The sequence below is a fragment of the Macaca nemestrina genome, chromosome 6 (assembly GCF_043159975.1).
Source record: "Macaca nemestrina isolate mMacNem1 chromosome 6, mMacNem.hap1, whole genome shotgun sequence".
Lineage (NCBI taxonomy): Eukaryota > Metazoa > Chordata > Mammalia > Primates > Cercopithecidae > Macaca > Macaca nemestrina.
The window spans coordinates 85,741,600-85,759,899 of record NC_092130.1 but is presented as its reverse complement, the minus strand read 5'-3'; the positions used below and the strand labels follow the sequence as shown (position 1 = coordinate 85,759,899).

Sequence of the window (18,300 nt, the reverse complement as noted above, 5' to 3'; positions counted from 1 at the left end):
AGATTATGAAGTTGCATATTCATATTCTCATTCCATATTTTACTCGTCGGACTCACGGACTGGAAGCTACCTTGGACCGGAAAGAGAGACTTTCTGGACTAAGAATTGCTGCTCCTGTAGCAGCCTACTGCTTAGGCTGCATCTACTGCTCGTATTGTGCTTCATGATGGCCCAGGAAGGTTGGGCTGGCCCAGGGAGTAGTGAAAGTAGAATGGAGAGTCATTAATTATAATTATTAATATTTTTGAATACATTAAAAAGTGCTAAATGATTTTAAAGTACTGTAGTATATTCATCTACTGAATACATCACTTTATACTCATGTTCTTCCTCACTAAGTTGTAAAGAAATAAATTGTTATTTTACACTTTAGGCACAGTGAACATGGGTCAACTAATCAAAGAAGTGAAAAAATTTGAGAAAGGTAAAAATACCTTTTACCTTTAACCATAATCTTGTCTCTGCTGCCTTAGCAGTGTTTGAAATCGCTTGTTATAACTCTACTTAAGTACCAGCAGTTATGGGAATCACGCTAAAGCCATACTTAGGAAAAGACAAGGGAGGATACCACTAAGATAATAGAGAAATCACATATTATTTAGTTAGAGGACAATCGCATATTGTTTAGTTATAAAGCCAAGTTTGAAATCTGGCCATAATGATTAGAGTAGGCCAAAAGTAATTTGATTTGAGCCATTTTACGCTTAAGGGGACCTTGGTTAAAAGAATCTCAGGAACACAGTTAAAAAAAAAATAGGGAGAGGGCATAAATTTATTACCAGAAAGGTTAAATGATGTCACACTTAATCACTGTTATAGCAAAAGATGCAGCAAACTGGGTTCAATATAGCCGTCTTTCAAGGCTTGAAAATCTTTCCTTGACATAGCCTAGGCTCGCTCATGGTCTAGACTACATCGTGAAGTCCAGTGGTTAGGTCAGTTAGCGTAGTCAGGACAATAGTCTAACCTGAGTTAATCCAAAGAGTGGCAACTAGTTAGGTTGTATTAAAAGCTTGCTTGTTGTAATAGGTTCTCAGCCATATTTTCTCATGTAATATTCTTTGACTGAAAAGAAAGTACTTTGGTTCCTAAACACACTATATAAATCTCAGTGTCCTATTCCTTCTCTCAGAATCTGAGTTCTACCACACATACTGCTGGTGTTATAAACCCCTAAAATTCCACCTCTGCAACAATAGTAATCGTCACATATAGTAAGAGTTTAGCTGTGATTTAAGCAAAAGATGAGACACCAATGTCAGATTGTTTTGGTAGTGTGATGAATACAAAACTTCCTATTTTAGGGTTTCCCATCTGTTAGAATTAATTAGGATCTGTTAGATAGATATAATTCTGCTGAAATTATGGTTTTTATTGTTTTTATCAAAATATATTGAATGTCTAAAAGAAAAATGAATTTTTATTGTAGCTATTTAAATTTATTTACCTGCATTCAAAAGGCAGGGTATAAAATTTTTCTATTTTAACTTATGTATGGGTTGTTAGTCATTTTATATGGATTGCAATTTCTCTTAAGAGCAGTATTATGTTTTAGTATAAAATATTTTTTGTTTATGAGTTGGTATCTGGATTTTTAAAACACTTTTCTCTATTGATAGAGCACTTCAGAGATACTTATCTCAACAGAAACTTAAAAAGCAAACTTTCTAGAAATGCCTAGGACTGCTATCCAACCAATTATGTCAGCTACATATGCTTAGAGCTTGATTGAGAAAAATCAAGCAGTCAGATAAAATAAAGATTGAGAGAAAGTGAATTAATTGAATCATTTAACTTGTAAATCAGTAATAAAGAAAATATCTCTGGTTTATAATGGATATGAAATTTATATCACTTTTAGCTTAGATAGCTCAGATTATAGTTAAAATTGTTCTTTTAATAAGAAAAGATAGAGCTGGAAACAATTTTAAACTTGAAACTTCAGCAACACATGAAGTATACATGGTAGGTATATTTTTAAAACTATAAATATTCAGTGATAAAAGGAAATTATAGTAGCTTTGGTTAGGAATAATATCTTCTGAGCGAAAAAATAAAAATGTTAGAAAATTTAGTAAAGAAGAAATACTAGAAATCTGAAACATTTTGTTTAAATATCTTGCTGTAAGAAAAGTTAACCATTCTACCTAATCTTTCGTAGTTTTAAAGAACACATAAGTGAATATTCGATTCTTGGCTTTTTTTCTATTTTTTTAATCTGTAATGCTCAATAACTTTCTTTTTTAGATCTAATATAGTTATTCTGAACATGTACAAGACTGAACCTAAAAATTGTTTTCCATGTTGTTTTCTTAATGTATGCTTAGTACGATTTTAAAACTTTTTAATATACCTGACAATATACGTGTGTTTTTGCTCCCTCAGTAATCGTGTGGAAGCATGGACAAGAGATGTTGCTTTCTTACTCAGACAAGAAGGCAGACCCATGGTTAATCTTATCCATAATAGGACTAAAGTCAGAGTGATGGAAAGGGATTGGCAGAATACAGACAAAGCAATAAATTGGTTAAGAAAGGAAGCAATTAATTACACTGAACCATTTGTTCTTTACTTGGGATTAAATTTACCACACCCTTACCCTTCACCATCTTCTGGAGAAAATTTTGGATCTTCAACATTTCACACATCTCTTTATTGGCTTGGAAAAGTAAGTAACTACATTGTGTGTGCTCAAAATTAGATTTAAATATGTGGCTTATGGGTATTCACCCATTGTTTCTTTTATTATCACTTTTAAAGAAAAAATTGAAAATTATGTATTCAAACTTAACCAATAACTAGTTAGATAAAAACTAAAGGGACAGTTTTACAGAAATAAAATAAGTGTTAAAAGTCAGAAGCGTACTTCTGGATTGAATACATTTGCCAAGGATATGTCTATAAAAAGAGAAACTAAAAGGCATTCTCTTAGAAATGTAGGCCGTCCTCACTTTGCACTGTTCCAGATTGTAAAAATGACCATGCAAGCTGAAACCATATAAAACAACTTTAATAAATGGGAAAATAAATGGGAAAAATGACCATTTTCTGGCACCTTTAAAAACATTTATCAAAATATTTTAAATTGTGTTACTTTTGGTTAAAAATGGAAAAGAAAAAATAAACTAATATTTATGTAGTACATAATAATGAAAATGCTAGAAACACTGAGAATTAAAGCGGGAATTTTTTTGGTTAAAAAAACTTACCAGTAGATTGAAGAGTGCTTGCCTTCTCATCATAAAACTTACGATACAGAGAAAGCATCTTCTCTAAGACTTGGCAAATTGTCATTATTTCTTTCTAAATTTGGATTACCTTCCAACATTTTAGCTTTTGCACTTTCAATGTAATGATATATCTCCAAGTTCCTTTAATGTGAAAAATTTTGCCAATATTGCTTTCTGTGGTACATCTTTATCTTTTTCTTCACAACAACCTTCCTCATTTATGCTGGTAAATCTGCCTTCACTCAGTTCCTCTGGCTATATTTCTAATGTCTCTTGAATGACAGCAGTGTCAACATTCCCAGCTCAGCTGTTTCTTCTATAACTTCATTTACATTAGATTTGAATTTAAATTCCAGCCTTGTCACTTTTCCTTTTTTTACTGTATGTTCATCTTTGTTGACTTCTCTTCATTATCCCTTTCTATAAAGTGTCACATTAATTTATCACTAGGATACAAGTACATGTTTTGTTGTCTTTGCATGTACCAGATAACTAATCACTGACACATTTTAAAAGAAACAACATGATTAGTCACTGAATGGCATACGTATCTGTTGTATACTCAGTGATTTATACTAAAGAGCTAGCAGCATATCAGTGTGAAAGTTTGTACTTTTTGCGGTTAGTCACAGTTAACATACCCTGGTAACTGAAGTCTACCAGAGTAATTTTGTTAGGGGACTGCTGTTATTTAACAAAACTGTGACAACTGAAATTCATGCATATCAAACCACATGATGCGTGGTCTACCTGTATTTTGAAATGTGTAATCTTAAATCAATTTTAAGTTGCTTTAAAAACTAATCAGTTAATTCAACTAAAAACCTTCAGAGCAAAAGAAATAATCAGCATAGTAAACAACCCACAGAGTGTGAAAAAATCTTCACAATCTATATATCTAACAAAAGACTAATATCCAGAACCTACAAGGAACTCAGAGTAGCAAGAAAAAAAAAAACCAATCCCATTAATAAGTGGGCTAAGGTCATGAATAGAGCTGGGTGCCGTGAATCACACCTGTAATCCCAGCGCTTTGGAAGGCTGAGGCGGGTGGATCACCTAACGTCAGGAGCTCGAGACCAACCAGACCAACATAGTGAAACCCCATCTCTACTAAAAACCGAAAATTAGCGGGTGTAGTGGTGTGCACCTGTAATCCCAGCTACTCGGGAGGCTGAGGCAGGAGAATCACTTGAACCTGGGAGGCGGAGGTTGCAGTGAGCCGAGATTGCACCGTTGCACCCCAGCCTGGGCGACAAGAGCGAAACTCCATCTCAGAGAAAAAAGAGGACATGAATAGACAATTCTCAAAAGAAGATATACAAATGGCCAACAAATATATAAGAAAGTGCTCAACATCACTAACGATCAGGGAAATGCAAATTGGAACCACAATGTGATACCACCTTACTCCTGCAACAATGGCTATAATCAAAAAAATAAAAATAAATAGATGTTGGTGGGGACGTGGTGAAAAGGGAACAATTTTACACTGCTGGTGGGAATGTAAACTGGTACAACCACTATGGAAAACAGTGTGGAGATTCCTTAGCTAAAAGTAGAACTACCATCTGATCCAGCAATCCCACTACATAGTATCTACTCAGATGAAAAGAAGTCATTATACGAAAAAGATACTTGCACACACATTTATAGCAGCACAATTCACAATTGCAAAAATATAGAACCAGCCCAAATGCCCATCACTCAACCAGTGGATAAAGAAATTGTGGTGTATAGACCATGAAATAACTACTCAGCCATAAGAAAGGAATGAGTCATTTGCAGCAACCTGGGTGAAATTGGAGACCATTATTCTAAGTGAAGTGACTCAGGAATGGAAAACCAAACATTGTATGTTCTCACTCCTAAGTGGGAGCTAAGCTATGAGGACTCAGAGGCGTAAGAATAATACAGTGGACTTTGGGGACTGGTTGGGGGAAAGTGGATAGGGGTGAGGGATAAAAGACTACAAATTGGGTACAGTGTATAATGCTTGGGTGATGAGTGCCCCAAAATCTCAGAAATCACCCTAAAGAACTTATTCATGCAGCCACACCTGTTCTTCAAAAACTTACAGAAATAAGAAATAAAAGTTAGTCTAAAAAAACTACTCAGAAACACTATTTAGTCCATCCTATTTTAAATAAAATAATGTCAGTGTTTTAGATACTTTGTATCTTCTTTAAAAGTTCTAAGTGGTTTCATTTTCAAAAATTTGTCTGGAGTTATTACTAGCCAAATGAAATCAGTTCAATGACTTTCAACCAAATACTAAGTAAATGAACTTTTTGAAAGTTGTGTAACTAAAATATAAATGTGAATTAAAGATCTAGTTTAATTGCTTTTTACCAGCACTGTAAGTAAGCATTTATATGTGTTTAAAAGTCATATTTGTTTTTGACAAGCACTTGCGTATCTCACTAGATATTGTCATTCTTACTAGTGAATTATTAGAGAAAAGGAGTCCATGTTCTTAGGTTGTTGATTCTGAAGTTTTGGTCACACAATTGTATATTAAAGTGCTTGGATACTTTTCTGGACTAGCATGTACTGTCTAATATAGCTCATATTTTTCGGTGGCCTGTATAATTTTTAAAAATTTTACCAGTACCTCATGATATATATACAGATATTGATATATACTTTCTGTTGTTATGATAGTATTAACAATTTGTTCCTAATTTATGTATTGATTTACTATTTTATTTACATATTTACAGCTGTTCTTTTCTACTATTCTAAGTAATTAAACATTGTTGATTTCACCATACATACTTATTGGAGGAAAGAAATAGCACTATTTTGCTAGCATAACTAAGTTTTTTCTCCCATTTTTAGGTGTCTCGTGATGCTATCAAAATCCCAAAGTGGTCACCTTTGTCAGAAATGCACCCTGTAGATTATTACTCTTCTTATACAAAAAACTGCACTGGAAGATTTACAGAAAAAGAAATTAAGAATATTAGAGCATTTTATTATGCTATGTGTGCTGAGACAGATGCCATGCTCGGTAGGTGGTATAATTAATTAGCAATTACATGAAGAAAAAGTATAATATTTTTCCAACAGTCTGTGATCATGCTGCTTGGTGACTTGCATGAACAGCCTCAGATATTTCTTACAACAGTTGCTTATAACTATAGGAATCTTGACACTTATCAAAACTTGATAACTGGCATTGTTGACAGAATGAAAAGCTCTTTATATCTTAATGATTCAGAAATTTGCAGATTCATAAATGCTTAGATTTATTCATACATAAAGAAAGGGTCACAGAAGGCTATCATCTACTTGAAACGTTTTACTGTCCTTAAACAGGAATCAGTATTCAGCCAAACACAGGTACACATGTGGTAAGTATTTGTAAGGCAACTTAGCTTTTTAGAGATGATAAAATTTACTTGTAGAATCTTGTGACTCCCCCAAACTTATAATACCCATGAAACAAATTCTTTCTCCCCAAGCCCTTTAGAGCATGGCCTAACTAAAGTTTCTCCATGTATATTCTGGTCCAGAATCATACTGAATTTTCTTCCCTCATTCAAGCTCAAGACCAACTCAAAACTAAACCTGCCTTCATCACATGACTGTCAAGAACGTTTTGCCTGTTCACTTACAGAGCTATGGAAGTTTCCAGTTCATGTGTGGAAAAACCCTGGTTTAAAAATCTGTTTTATAACAAAAGCTATTTTCATAAAGTAGTGTCATTTATTTTGCTACTCTTAGGAATGAAGCATAATTGTACTAGTGAAGTGTAGGTAGCACCTCTTCTGTACAGAGTAAACTTTGGGAGTGACAAGTGAATGTTTTTTGTTAAAAAAAATTCATTGGGTAAAAACAGAAAAGTATACAGCAAGAAGCAAAAAGGCCATGTGGGCAAATTATCTATAATATAGCAAGTATAAAAATGTATTGGCCAGGTGCGGTGGCTCATGCCTGTAATCCCAGCACTTTGGGAGGCCAAGGCCGGTGGATCACCTGAGGTCAGGAGTTCGAGACCAGCCTGGCCAACATGGCAAAACCCTGTCTCTACTAAAACACAAAAATTAACTGACTGTGGTGGCACGCACGTGTGAGCCCAGCTACTTGGGAGGCTGAGGCAGGAGAATCGCTTGAACCCGGGAGGCAGAGGTTGCAGTGAGCGAAGATCGTGCCACTGCACTCCAGCCTGGATGACAGAGCAAGACTACATCTCAAAAAAAAAAAAAAACAAGTATTCCAAGTACTCAGTGAAAATAAGATTTTAAGTAATTTTCTTTAATCATGAGCACATCTGTCAAATTGTATTTCATTGATATTCTCTGATGTTAGAGAATGTTCTCCCGTTTGCACACTAGAAATTGCATTTGAAAATTTATAGCCATTCATTCATCCATATCCATTAAAATGAAAGAATGTTGCTGTAGGGAGTGTGGGAATACTACTCTTGAAATCTCTTCAGAGAAGAAAAATATGTAGCAGCTTGCTTACATCAAGTTACAAAGTTTATGGAATATAGTACCTTAATTTTTTTTTTTTTTTTTTTTTTTTGAGACAGAGTCTAGCTCTGTCTCCAGGCTGGAGTGCAGTGGCAGGGTCTCTGCTCACTGCAACCTGTACCTCCTGGGTTCAAGCGATTCTCCTGCCTCAGCCTCCTGAGTAGCTGGGATTATAGGCACACGCCGCCATGCCCAGCTAATTTTTGTATTTCTAGTAGAGATGGGGTTTCACCATGTTGGTCAGGCTGGTCTCAATCTCCTGACCTCATAATCTGCCCGCCTCAGCCTCCCAAAGTGCTGGGATTACAGGCGTGAGCCACCGCACCTGGCCTGTATCTTAATTTTTAAATCTACACCGGTCTTGTCACCATATAGTATTTAATACTGTTCATTGTGTTTGTTAACAAACATTAAGTACCTACTAGCTGTCAGGCACTATGTTGGGCACTGGGGGAGTATAGTATGTTGAATACTATTAAGAAATCACTCATTAATTAAAGATATTTGTGGCTCACGCCTGTAATCCCAGCACTTTGGGAGGCTAAGGCAAGCGGATCACAAGGTCAAGGGATCAAGACCATCCTGGCCAACATGGTGAAACCCCATCTCTACTAAAAATGCAAAAATTAGCTGGGTGTGGCAGTGCATGCCTGTAGTCCCAGCTACCTGGGAGGCTGAGGCAGGAGAATCACTTGAACCCAGGAGGCGGAGGTTACAGTGAGCCAAGATCACGCCACTGCACTCCAGCCTAGTGACAGAGCGAGACTCCGTCTCACAAACAAACAAAATTAAAGACATTCTAGGGTCTTTTCCCACCTCAGGGTCTTATATTTTCTGTTTCATCTGCCTGGAACACCCTTCCCTTTGCTTTCTACATGGCTGGCTTATTCTGTCTTTAGCTCTCAGCTCAGTTGTTACCTCCTCAGGGATGTCTCCCCCAACCACTCTAACTCAGTGTGCCAGCTCCATCATTCTGCTTGCTTTATACCTTGTCATGTTGTTTGCGTAGTAATACTAATTATTTCATCTGTTTACCATCTGTCTCCCTTGAAGAACACAAGCTTCATGAGGGCAGGGACATTCTTTTATTTTTATTTTAAGTTCCAGGGTACATGTGCAGGGTATGCAGGTTTGTTACATAGGTAAACGTGTTACATAGGTAAAAGGTGGTTTGCTGCACCTAATACCCATCACCTAGGTATTAAGCCCAGCATGCATTAGCTATTTTTCCTAACACTCTCCCTTCCCTGACAGCCCCCAGTGTGTATCGTTCCCCTCCCTGTGTTCATGTGTTCTCATTGTTCAGCTCCCACTTATAAGTAAGAACACGCAGTGTTTGGTTTTCTGTTCCTGCGTTAGTTTGCTAAAGATAATGGCTTCTAGCTCCATCCATGTCCCTGCAAAGGACATGATCTCTTTTCTTTTTATGGCTGCATAGTATTGCATGGTGTATATGTACCACATTTTCTTTATCCAGTCTATTGTTGGTGGGCATTTGTGTTGATTCCATGTCTTTGCTATTGTGAATAGTGCTGCAGTGAACACATGTGTGCATGTATCTTTGTAATAGAATGACGTATATTCCTTTGGGTATATACCCAGTAATGGGATAGCTGGGTCAAATGGTGTTTCTGGTTCTAAATTTTTGGGGAATTGCCACACTGTCTTCCATAATGACTGAACTAATTTACATTCCCACCAACAGTGTAAAAGCATTCCTATTTCTCCACAAACTCTCTAACATCTGTTGTTTCTAGACTTTTTAATAATTGCCATTCTAACTGGCATGAGATGGTATCTCATGGTGGTTTTGGTTTGCATTTTCTAATGGTCAGTGATGTTGAGCTTTTTTTAAATATGTTTGTTGGCCTCATAAATGTCTTTTGAGAAGTGTCCATTGATGTCCTTTGCCCACTTTTTAATGGGGTTGGTTGTTTTTTTCTTGTACATTTGTTTAAGTTCCTTGTAGATTCTGGATATTAAACCTTTGTCAGATGGATACATTGCAAAAATTTTCTCCCATTTCATAGGTTGCTTGTTCATTCTAATGATAGTTTCTTTTGCTATGCAGAAGCTCTTTTGTTTAATTAGACCCCATTTGTCAATTTTTGCTTTTGTTGCAATTGCTTTCGGTGAATTTGTCATGAAATCTTTGCCTGTGCCTATGTCCTGATTGGTATTGCCTAGATTTCCTTCTAGGGTTTTTTGTAGTTTTGAGTTTTACATTTAAGTCTTTAATCATTCTTATTCAACATTGCATCCTAGGTGCTTAGCATCGTATCCGTAGTGTTTGGCATATAGTAAGCACTCAGTGAACATTTATTGATTGAGCATAAATGCTAAGAATTACAATATGTTGTAACTACAGTAATATGCAAGTTGTAGGCATCCTGAAGAACAAAGTGATTTCCTCTACCTAGAAGAGCAAGGAATGATGCTTTGCCAGAGAGATAATGCATGTTTGAGCTGGGTCATAAAGGAATAATAGGAATTTTTGAAGTAGACTGTGGGAGAAACAGCATTCACCATAGATGGCAGAGTATATGCAGAGGCAAGAAAGCGTGAACTAATATGGTGTGTGTTTACGGGGTTCTGAGCAGGTTAGGATTGCTGAAAGGTAAAAGTCTAGCAGGTAGCCGAGGGCGCTGAGTATGGAGAGTGGACAGGGGCCTTGCTTGTTATGCTAAAGAATTCGACAATGGGCAGCTGTGAAAAAGTTTGAAGCAGGGATGTGACACGATCAAGTGATTAGGTAATTTAGAAAGATAGACACCAGGATAGTACAAGGAGAGGAAAGAGGAGTAGAGGCAAGACCGATTAGGAAGTAATTCCAGTCGTCTAGTTGAAAAATCAAGAGAGTCTCAATTCTGCGAATAACTCCATAGAGCAGTGAGTGTCAATCCTGACTATACCTCAGAATCTGTAGGTTTTTAAATTAATATAGACTCTTCTACCCAGATTCAGGAACTGCCAAAACAGGGATGACTCCTCTCTCTGGCCTGTGCTTTCTTGTGATTCTCTTAATTACAGTAGGAGAAAGTTTGAGAACAGTGAGACTGGAACTGGTCAGAGGAATTTTACTGTCCCATTATTCCCTATCCAAGAAGGTGCTAAATCAAACTTGTACACTGTCTGTCCTGCTTCCAGCCCTTCTTCAAAGGTGGGATTTCCATAATCCTCAGCCACCTTTATGAGCATGATCATTTGGGAGAAAAAGTAGCAGAAAAGAGGAGTTCTGACTGCTCTTATCACTTCCTGTTGCACAGAAACTGTGGGTCAGAGGTGATACCAATCTTTTTTATCATCTGAGACATGTGAAGTACTGATATCTGACTGATCTTTCTTTTCTCACTCAAGGCACTAAGGGGAAGATTTTTTTCCCCTATTCTCTGATAGAAACCTAGAAAGCAAGCCAGCATAATCTCCAGATAAGCAGCTTTGAGCAAGAGTTCCCATGGGTATTATATTTTCTTCTTCCTTACTAGTCAACTGAAGAGCAAGCAGTAGACAGACCACTGTCAACTTGAGACTTAACTTGAGAACAGTAGGTAATATTCAGATGTTAAAAAGCATAGTGACAAACCTTTATAGGGTAAAGTTGTTATCAACTTAATGTGATACAATAAAACATGAACTGAAAGCTAATTAATAGTTTTATCATGATTTCTATTGTAGGTGAAATTATTTTGGCCCTTCATCAATTAGATCTTCTTCAGAAAACTATTGTCATATACTTCTCAGATCATGGAGAGCTGGCCATGGAACATCGACAGTTTTATAAAATGAGCATGTATGAGGCCAGTGCACATGTTCCGCTTTTGATGATGGGGCCAGGAATTAAAGTCGACCTTCAGGTATCAAATGTGGTTTCTCTTGTGGATATTTACCCTACCATGCTTGGTAAGTGATGCAGTTCTGTAAATATTTATTTGTAATAATGCTGGAGAATGCAACTGAAGAGGTCAATTAGTCAGTCTTTCAGTTAATAGTCAGAGGTCCTGCTGACTTGTTTATAACCCTGAGCAACTCATTTAACTGTGAGTCAAATCTGTACTCTGAAGAATGAAGAGATTGTTTTTCATGTCCCTGTGTCCTTCACTTACTATAGTGATTTTCCCTCAAAAGATTTGTATTCAGGATATGACTGTAAAGTAAGCCATGTAAGACATTCAGGTTCATAACCTTATAGATATGATTTGTACATCATTTGATTCTCTACCACCACCTCCCTAAAATGTAAGCATTTCCTTTCTGAATTATTCTATCCACTTTGAAACTAGTATGAACATATTCCTCCTCAGACTCTTTAGATAGTTCTGTACTATTTGCTTTACTAGCTTCTTAATGTCTACAAGCATAGCCATATGTCTAGAAAAGCAACATATGGATAACGGTAGTTAGCAGTTTTTGTTGAAGATACTAGAATAACGACATAATCAAATTCAAAGGAAATCATAGAACTAACTTCTAGTTTCTATCTAATTTAGCAGAGTACTTTAAATTCACTAGCATTTAAACACCAGTTTCTCTGTTCTAAGGCACCATCAGTTGCAAAACTACCATCAATTCATAAATTTTGGTGAAAGAAAATAGCACAAGATATATTCTCTAATTTCAGAAATGTTAAAATGTGAAAGAAAGATGCATCTTAAAATCAAAGAAATCAGAGTTCTTTTTATCTCCTTCCTTCTGCCGCAAAGTTCTTCGCTTAACTAAATTTATTTAGAGTCAATTTAAACCGGCGTCCTTTCCTTTTCTCTTATTTCATATCCTTCTCATATAATTGAACATACTTCTTTCCAGTTCCTTGAACTTTTTTATTTTTATTTATTTATTTTGTGTGCATGTGATGGAGTTTCTCTCTTTCACCCAGGCTGGAGTGCAGTGGCGCGATCTCAGCTCACTGCACCCTCCGCCTAACAGTTTCAAGCGATTCTCCTGACTCAGCCTCCTGAGTAGCTGGGATTACAGGCACCTGCCACCATGCCCAGCTAATTTTTGTATTTTTAGTAGAGACGAGGTTTCACCATGTTGGCCAGGCTGGTCTCAAACTCCTGACCTTATGATCTGCCCACTTCAACCTCCCAAAGTGCTGGGATTACAGGCGTGAGCCACTGCGCCCGGCCAGTTCCTTGAATTTTTAATCTCTCCTGTTTCTTAGTCATCATTTGCTGGTTTCCCTTTATCCCAAAGTAATGATCACACTCAGCCATATCTTGGCCACTTTCTCATTCCGTTAGTTTCTAGCCGATCACTATTACTTTTCCTCATTTCTGTGTTTTTTAAAGAAGTTTATATAGAATTATGTATATTTGGGTCTCTGCTATTAGCATCTTTAGAGTTTTATGAATATATGCCTATATTCTTTACAGTTTCCTTCCTTAATTTTTCTTCTTGTAGAATTCTCTCTACCCTCCCCATTCCCAAAGAAAATCTTGCTAGGGTCATCTTTGCTTGACTTTTTAGCCTCATTCTGTTTTCTTAAGGTATAGTGACCAGAACTGCAAGAAGGTATTGTAAAAGATTATGGAAAGCTGGGGTGATTCTTTCTCCACTTTTCCCTCAATATATTTCATAGTGATAGTTGCCATTTTATCTATTTGACTCTAGCAGCTAAATAGTTAAACATCTTTAGGGAGTTGTCTACAGTGAGCCCTATTCAATTCTTAGACATTCTGTCATCATATATGTCAGTTAATTAAAATGCATGGTTTAAATCATTTTTCTTTAAACATTATTTTATATTTGCCCACAATGCAAATTTTGTACTCTACAATTTTGAGAAGATGCCACTATTACTTCTTGCCATTTTATACATTGTAAAAGTTAAAGGTCATCTGCAAACTAGCAGATTTCATAATTTAACAGGTCAGATAAGAAAATGCTAAATAAAATTTGTTAGAATGGGGAAATTCTCATACATCCACCTATCACTGCCTAATTTATGTTACTTGCTAATAAGAATTTCTCTAGCTAAGAAAACACTGTCTCAGAAGCTCCTCTAAATTCCATCCCTACTCTTCTGTAAATGATGTAAATTCCCTGCAACTGTAGGTTTTTTCCTGCAATTTGTCAATTATTTTAGAAAAAATAATTTTCTAAAACTATAGTTTTGTATAGATTGTTATTTTTCATAAGATTCTTGGTAATAGACTCCTTCTGAGTCACAGTTCCCTGCAGAATATGTTTTATTAACAGCATTTAGATCATGTGTTGATTAGACCTCCCCAATAAGAGTAAAGGAAATAAAGTCAAAAATAAATCTCTCCAATTCTAAACTGAAAAATTAACATCTTCATTGCTTAGCACAGTTTATAATGTGTTTCACAATAAATATTATTTTTATTATCAGATGAAGGAAAGCTACATTTAAATGATTTTTTTTTAGTTGGGGAAGAGTGAGTGGAGGAGAATACCTATGGACGGGTCTGTATATAAAACACTGAAACATTCTATTAACCAGATGTTAACCAGTGATAAAGGTAGAAAGAGAACAATGCAAAAGAGCCTTATGCTGGAGCCAGGAGACAACATTGTAACACAATTATTTACTTAAGTTAATCTTTTTATAAATGATAAAGGTGTAATATTCATAGAGCTCTTATAAATCTGTAAGAAGAAGAAGAATACCTTATTAACAGATGGATCAAAATAAGCAATTCACAACAGAAAATATACACAAATGGCCAATATATTTTTAAAGAATCAAAGTCAGTGGTCATAAAAATATTAAAAGAGAAAAATATTCTTCTTTCACATATAAAGTTTGCAAAGGTTAAGAAGAATTAGAAAATCTTATATTAGAAATAGTCTTTCTCATGTGCTGCTACTGGGAATATAAACCGATACAAATGTTTTATAGGCAAATGTGGCATTATGTTTCAAATTTCTGAGAAATGTGCATACGTTTTGACCTAGAAATCCTAATTTTAGGAAATAACCTGTAGATATACACAAGTATTTATCTCCATGGATATTTATTACTATATTAAGAATTAGAAACAATATGAATATCTAGTAGTAATGGATTGGATAAAAAATAGGCAATTCTAATGCAAATCAAAACCACAATGAGATATCATCTCGCAACAGTCAAAATGACAATTATTAAAAAGTCAAAAAACAACAGATGTTGGTGAGGCTGCAGAGAAAGGGGAACACTTATACAGTGTTGGTGGGAGTGTAAATTAGTTCAGCCACTGTGGGAAGCAGTTTGGAGATTTCTCAACAAACTTAAAACAGCTACCATTAGACCCAGCAATCCCATTACTGGATATATACCAAAAAATACATAAATCATTCTACCAAAAAGACATGCACTTGCAGCACTATTCACAATAGTAAAGGCATGGAATCATCCCAGGTGCCCATCCATGGTGGACCAAATAAAGAAAATGTGCCACATATACACCGTGGAATACTACAAAGCCATCAAAAATTAAATAATGGCCTTTGCAGCAACATGAATGGAGCTGGAGACCATTATCCTAAGAAAATTAACACAATAACAGAAAACCAAATACCGGATGTTCTCACTTATAAGTGAGAACTAAACATTGGTTACTCACGGACATAAAAATGCCAACAAGAAACACTAGGGACTACTAGAAGGGAGAAGGAGGGAGGGAGGGGGCCAGAGGGCCAGAGGTTGAAAAACTGTTGGGCACTATGCCCAGTACCTGGGTGATGCAATCATTCATATCCCAAACCTCAGCATCAAGTAATATACCCAGGGAACAAACCTGCACACATACCCACTGAATCTAAAACGTTGAAAAGAAAAAGTCAATTAATTTTAAAAAGTGAAATATGTGAAAATTGCCCCCATGTATTAAAAAGAAAATGAAGGCTTTAAAACTGTACAAATTGATGTTTGTGTTTTGTTTTGTTTCCTTTTTAGATATTGTGTCCATCTAATTTACTGTCCAAATTAGCAAGTTTTTTGAGTACTATTAACAATTGAAACAGCATTAACAGGCAGAAAGTGAGGCTGTTCTTTATTTAACAGCCTTAGGAGCCAGCAAAACAAAGATCATTCTGACGGTCTGCGTTTAATCTGATGGATCATTCTACCTTTTAAGATAAAATTCCTCAGTGCTGGAAGAGTTTAAAGCTACTTTATTAGTGATTAACTCTAAAATTAGACCTGTGAGACACTATGTTCTACTTCTGCTTAATAAACAAACTTATACATGTTTTGATAAAACATCTACAAAGGACTTCTTATTTTGTTCTAACCAATTAGGAACTTAAAATAGATATAAGCCAGTATCTATTCTTAGAGCTCCCAAAGTCCTTTCTTATTAGCTTAGCAGTAGCTATATTATTTTGTGTGAATCCCATTTACACACACACAGAGGAGAAGCTTATAAAGAAAAATGATATAAAGAGAAAAATTTGTTTTGAAATTGATTTTTCAAGGATAAACTTTGCTTATAGTATATTTGAGTTTTAAAATATTTGAGTCTTCTGGAAACTAAAAATGAAATTAAAATCCTGAAATGTCTGTTGAACAGAAATAAACACTTCTGGTATCAAAAAAAAAAAAAAAAAAAAAACTCAACCCAAAACCTCAAGCGTTATTTCCTCCTCACTTCCATTCTATGCATCTTAGAAATGTATAAAAGATGGTTATTCTACATTCAATAGAAAGATACTGAATAGGAAAAACCAATTGGAATTCCTGTTTTAATAAACCTACCTTACTATCAAGAGGCTATTGAAATTTAAGATGCAACAATGCTTTATTTAAAAGTTTGAATTTACAAGTCATTTTTTAAAAGGTATTTTAAAAGAGTGGTTTTTTAAATAAAATATTTTATGATAAATTAGGAAGAATGTCCTTAGTTTATTTGTGCTTTTGGATCAAATAAACTAATTCTATCACTAGTGTGATAGGATACTATTACATTATTATTTCCTAATACCAGCAGAAAAATGACATTTATGAATAGGAATTCTTTATAATATTAACGTTAAAGTTGATATTATTTCTGAGATTATTTAAAAATTACTTCCCAAAATATTTTCTTCTCTAATACCTTGTATCAGCATCCTTTAGCTCAGTAAGAACTAAAGGTGTCTCGTTTTGTAGTTAAAATTGTTTTGATTTTTATTTTTAAGCTTATTTTCATGTGAATTGTTTTCTGTAATAGTCTTTCTGTAAAACACCTGCCTTTCTCCACTTAAAAGATAAGTCTAGATTTCTTTAATTTTGAGAATGTGATTATATAAAAATGCAGTTGTAGTTAAAAGAATGTTTCATTGCTAGTGATTTAAATTTCAAAACCCTTCTTGTTACAGGACCTTAGTGGAAGCCTGGGGGTTGGCAGGTGTTTTGCATAGATTCTTGTGTTTTTATTGGCTGAGGAATATTATGAAGTTAGCTAACTACAGTGAGGCAAGTCTTATGGTGTAGTATTAAACAGTACAGATATTGTAAGGTCAGACTGCCTAAGTTCAAACCCCTCTTCACTCATTACCAACTGCGTAACCTTGGGCAGGTTACTCAACATGTCTGGTCTTCAGTTTTCTCATCAGTAAAAATGGGGATAGGCCAAGCGTGGTGGCTTACGGCTGTAATCCCAGCACTTTGGGAGGCCAAGGTGGGCAGATCACTTGAGGTCAAGAGTTCAAGACCAGCCTGGTCAACATGGTGAAACCCTGTTTCCACTAAAAATACAAAAATCAGCCGGGCGTGGTGACGTGTGCCTGTAATCCCAGCTACTCAGGAGGCTGAGGCAAGAGAATCACTTGAACCTGGGAGGCGGAGGGTGCAGTGAGCCAAGATCGCGCCACTACACTCCAGCCTGGGTAACAGAGTGATGCTCTGTCTCAACAAAAAAAAAAAAAAAAAAAAAAAAAAAAAATGGGGGTCATAGTGGCTATTTCATAGCTCAGAACAATGCCTGGAACATAGTAAACAATTAAATGTTAGATATGGTTATCATTAATATGTTTCATTCTTTTTAGGTATGCTCTAAAAAATGTGTATATTAGTTTGCATCATTGCCATACCACTCAAATCCATTATGTACTGATATGGTCAAGAAGAAATATAATATCATCTCTCTTCAGGAGATCATTACACATATCCAGGCCTGCATTTTTACCATTTGTTTACTGTTTTACATTTAAGTCACTTTCTTAAGAACCCTGCAGTTACTTCTAGTCTGTGCTTATACTCCCACGAAAGATGAAACTTATTTAAAATGGAGTTAGAATGACAGGTTTGCCAGGAAAAATAAATATGAAAAATGATTTTAAATAAAAATCAAACAGCTTTTTGAAAAGCAGTCTAAGCTAAAGTGTTTTTAAGGAAATTATTGATAAATATATGAAAAATGAAAACCCAATTTTCTGAGGCACAGAAAAACCAATAAATACTTGAAGTATTTATTAAATATTATGGATATTTCACATGGGTTTTTTTTCAATTTACAAAGTTATTTTATTCTATCAATAATAGACTGGAATCCTGAGTTCCCCTTATCTCTTGCCTGGATTCCTGCAGTAGCTTCCTAACTCTCTCTGACCTTCTGCCCTTACTGACTTTTAGTCAATTCACCATTCCATAGTTAGTGTCAGAT

At 35.5% G+C, this 18,300-nt stretch overlaps 1 protein-coding gene across 2 annotated transcripts in view; it reads left to right on the top strand.

The window, feature by feature from the left end:
• The window catches only part of LOC105491976 (arylsulfatase family member K), a 49,582-nt gene that overhangs the window by 24,756 nt on the left and 6,526 nt on the right, over positions 1–18,300 (top strand). For both annotated transcript variants that reach the window (XM_071098698.1, XM_011758816.2), the window contains 3 exons: positions 2,386–2,668; positions 6,072–6,243; positions 11,387–11,611. In XM_071098698.1, the coding sequence (XP_070954799.1) occupies positions 2,386–2,668; positions 6,072–6,243; positions 11,387–11,611 (680 nt within the window). The remainder of the gene's footprint in view (positions 1–2,385; positions 2,669–6,071; positions 6,244–11,386; positions 11,612–18,300) is intronic.